Source organism: Lactuca serriola, chromosome 4, assembly GCF_051521515.1.
Source record: "Lactuca serriola cultivar US96UC23 chromosome 4, Lser_US96UC23_V15, whole genome shotgun sequence".
NCBI classification, from domain to species: domain Eukaryota; kingdom Viridiplantae; phylum Streptophyta; class Magnoliopsida; order Asterales; family Asteraceae; genus Lactuca; species Lactuca serriola.
The window spans coordinates 319782236-319785512 of record NC_136411.1 but is presented as its reverse complement, the minus strand read 5'-3'; the positions used below and the strand labels follow the sequence as shown (position 1 = coordinate 319785512).

Sequence of the window (3277 nt, the reverse complement as noted above, 5' to 3'; positions counted from 1 at the left end):
TTAAATGTCGTTTTATATAATTTTATATATTCCAGCTAGTTTATCAAACGTTATTTTTTATCAGTTAGTTTTTTAGCTATCAACTAAATTTTTTTTTTTTTATTCATTGTAACAGGTTAAAAGCTATATCAAATCACCCTAATTTAGATCAAACCACCCTAATTTAGATCAAACCAATTATGACAAAAAAAAAAAAAAATTAAAAAAGTTTGGTGGAGAAGAAAGTGCGTTGACCCTTTTCTGTAAACCCCTTCGTAGTACAGAAGGAGTAGTTCGTGAATATCCCCACACCAACACATTAGAAAGTGCAAAACAATATGAAGTGCCCGTACTGTGCGGCGGCTCAAGGGCGGTGCGCCACCACATCTGCTGGTAGATTTATTACGGAATGCATATCCTGTGGCCGAGTCGTGGAAGAACGCCAAACCCAATCCCATCACCTCTTCCACATACGTGCTCAAGACTCTCCTCTCTGCCTTGTTACCTCCGACCTCCCCACACTCCCCCACTCTATCATCGACCAATCCACCACAACCGCCGTCCCTATCTCGGAGGAAGAAGAAGAAGACCCCTTCGAGCCTACCGGATTCATAACCGCCTTCTCCACATGGTCACTCGAACCCTACCCGGTCTTCGCACAATCATCTCTCTCGTTCGCTGGGCACTTAGCCGAACTCGAACGCGTCCTTGAAACAACGTCCTCCTCCTCGGCCTCCGGTCCGTCGGTGGTCGTCGATAACCTTAGGGCTTATCTTCAGATAATCGACGTCGCTTCAATACTAGGGTTGGATTGTGATATTTCCGATCACGCGTTTCAGCTTTTTAGGGATTGTTCTTCAGCGACATGTTTGAGGAACCGGAGCGTAGAGGCACTCGCCACCGCCGCGCTTGTCCAAGCTATTCGAGAGGCTCAAGAGCCCAGAACACTTCAGGTATATAAACTGTTAAGAGTTTTCTGATGTTTGATTCAATCGAGCATTTCAAATTCATAACTACATAATCAGCAGTTGCATCTCTTCAATTGAACTATGAAATTCAAATAATGACGTAACAATTGATGGAAATTCCAAGAATCTGAACATTTTGAGATACAATCATACTGAATTAGGTTTTAGAAATGTAATTATTTCAATTTCATAACTCAAGTGAAAAGCACCAGTAAATCGAATAGATGAATCCACCATCTAGAAAAATCGCAGCTTGATTTCGTAGTTTAAGTCCAATCATATTGAACTGTAACAAGATTAAACCTTTCAAATCGGCATTCCATTTGAAAAGTGAAATATGAATGCTTTTTCTCAGGTTATTTATACATGTTATAAAAGGTTTTCTGTTACCATTATGCAAGATCTGCAATTGATTATTACTATTAACGGTTGATATATAATCAAAGTTACAAATATATATATAATGAGGTGTAAGTGGTGAAACATGAAACAGGAAATCTCAATTGCAGCCAATTTACCTCAAAAAGAGATTGGAAAGTACATAAAGATTCTTGGAGAAGCTTTGCAACTAAGCCAACCATTAAACAGCAATTCCATCTCAGTTCATATGCCTAGATTCTGCACTCTTCTCCAGCTTAACAAATCTGCTCAGGTACTATTCCGACCGCATACATTGAAATTACCGATTTACCCTTTAGCAGTCAATACTAGACATTCTCAAATCCAATAAAAATTCAATATCCTATTTCCAGGAACTAGCAACACACATCGGTGAAGTAGTAATCAACAAATGTTTCTGTACACGTAGAAACCCCATCAGCATATCCGCAGCTGCAATCTACTTAGCCTCTCAACTCGAAGACAAACGCAAAACACAAGCCGAAATATGCAAAGTCACGGGACTCACGGAAGTCACTCTCCGTAAAGTCTACAAAGAATTATTAGAAAATTGGGACGATCTTCTTCCTTCAAATTACACCCCCGCGATACCTCCCGAAAAAGCGTTTCCTACTGCCACCATTGCGTCTGGGCGCTCTTTAGCGCCCAGAATCAATGATGGCGTGGATACGGAAATAATTAAAAATATAGAAAATGACACGTGGAAGTTTCCGGTGGGGACACAGGAAATGGATGTGGATGGCGGCGGCGGTGGTGGTGGTGGTGCGCGGTTGTGGCCACCGCCGGTTTCGTCGTTTGTTACACCGGGGAGTTCTCAAGGTAATGCTAGGAATATGCAAAAAGTGGAAGGGGGTTTGGGTATTGGGGATCTTAATAGACATGGTAGTGATAATCGGAGTTAATGTGTTGTGTTGTGTTGTGTTGTGTGTGTGTGTGTATATAAGATGTTAAAAAGGATTATTGTTATAAATGGGGAACGAAATGTTTGTTTTTGTTCATAAAATATCATTTAATGGTAATTGTGTAAACACAATTTTTGGGGGTGTTTGCATAAATATGTTTTTAGCTTATTAGCTTATTGCGGTGGAAATAAACAGTTTTTTAAAAAGTGTTTGGACTAGTTTATTTAGCTTATTTCTACCGCAATAAGCAATAAACAATAAGCATTCCTTCATTTGCTTATTAGAATCAGCTTATTTAGTTTATTCATATCATAGTAAGCTGATTTTTTAAGCTTTCTTGCAAACACTTCAACTCAGCTTATTGTCGTGAAAGTAAGCAATAAGCAGCCATTTTTTCCCTATTCAGATACCCCTTAATGTCTGTTTTTAGTTGTAATGATTTTGGTCCATGAGATTGTTCAAAAATGTGTTTTTAGTTGTAATGATTTTGGTCCATGAGATTGTTCAAAAGTGTATTTTGAGTAGTTTACTATTGCAATTTTGGTGCTGGACCAAAATTGTTACAGTAATTGAAAACAGGACTAAAACTGAAGCTTTTGAATAAACTTGGGTGCAAAAAAGTTAAATTACCTGAAAATTAAGTTATTATCTGATGAATTTATTTCGATAAATCTGTTACATCAATAAATAGTATAAAATTTTGTAATAATGGTACACAGAAAATACAACATTTCGGATTGATTATTAGAGAAAAAGACAATAACAATATATATATATATATATATATATATATATATATATATATATATATATATATATATATATATATATATATATATATATATATATATATATATATATATATAGGGAAAAGTGAATATATCCTTAAGGGTATATAAACTTAGGTACCCAAACTCATAATAATACGTTGTTTTGTTTGATATATTCATTATAATATTGTTAAACTTCAATCCTTAACTTGATTTATATTCAATATTTTTAAATTTTTACTATTATCTTCCTCTTACA

At 36.1% G+C, this 3277-nt stretch overlaps 1 protein-coding gene across 1 annotated transcript; it reads left to right on the top strand.

Annotated features, from left to right (window-relative positions):
* Positions 1-253: 253 nt before the first annotated feature.
* Positions 254-2349, top strand: PBRP (plant-specific TFIIB-related protein). Its single transcript, XM_079034906.1, has 3 exons — positions 254-932; positions 1441-1599; positions 1700-2349. The coding sequence occupies exons 1-3, from the start codon at positions 318-320 to the stop codon at positions 2246-2248; spliced, it is 1323 nt and encodes a 440-aa protein (XP_078891032.1). The 5' UTR covers positions 254-317; the 3' UTR covers positions 2249-2349.
* Positions 2350-3277: the final 928 nt, after the last annotated feature.

Excerpts from the sequence above, each read along its gene's own strand:
- PBRP (XM_079034906.1), top strand. The coding sequence starts at position 318 with ATGAAGTGCCCGTACTGTGCGGCGGCTCAAGGGCGGTGCGCCACCACA. Across the intron at positions 933-1,440 it reads AAGAGCCCAGAACACTTCAG|GAAATCTCAATTGCAGCCAA; the intron begins GTATATAAACTG and ends AACATGAAACAG. Across the intron at positions 1,600-1,699 it reads AGCTTAACAAATCTGCTCAG|GAACTAGCAACACACATCGG; the intron begins GTACTATTCCGA and ends TCCTATTTCCAG.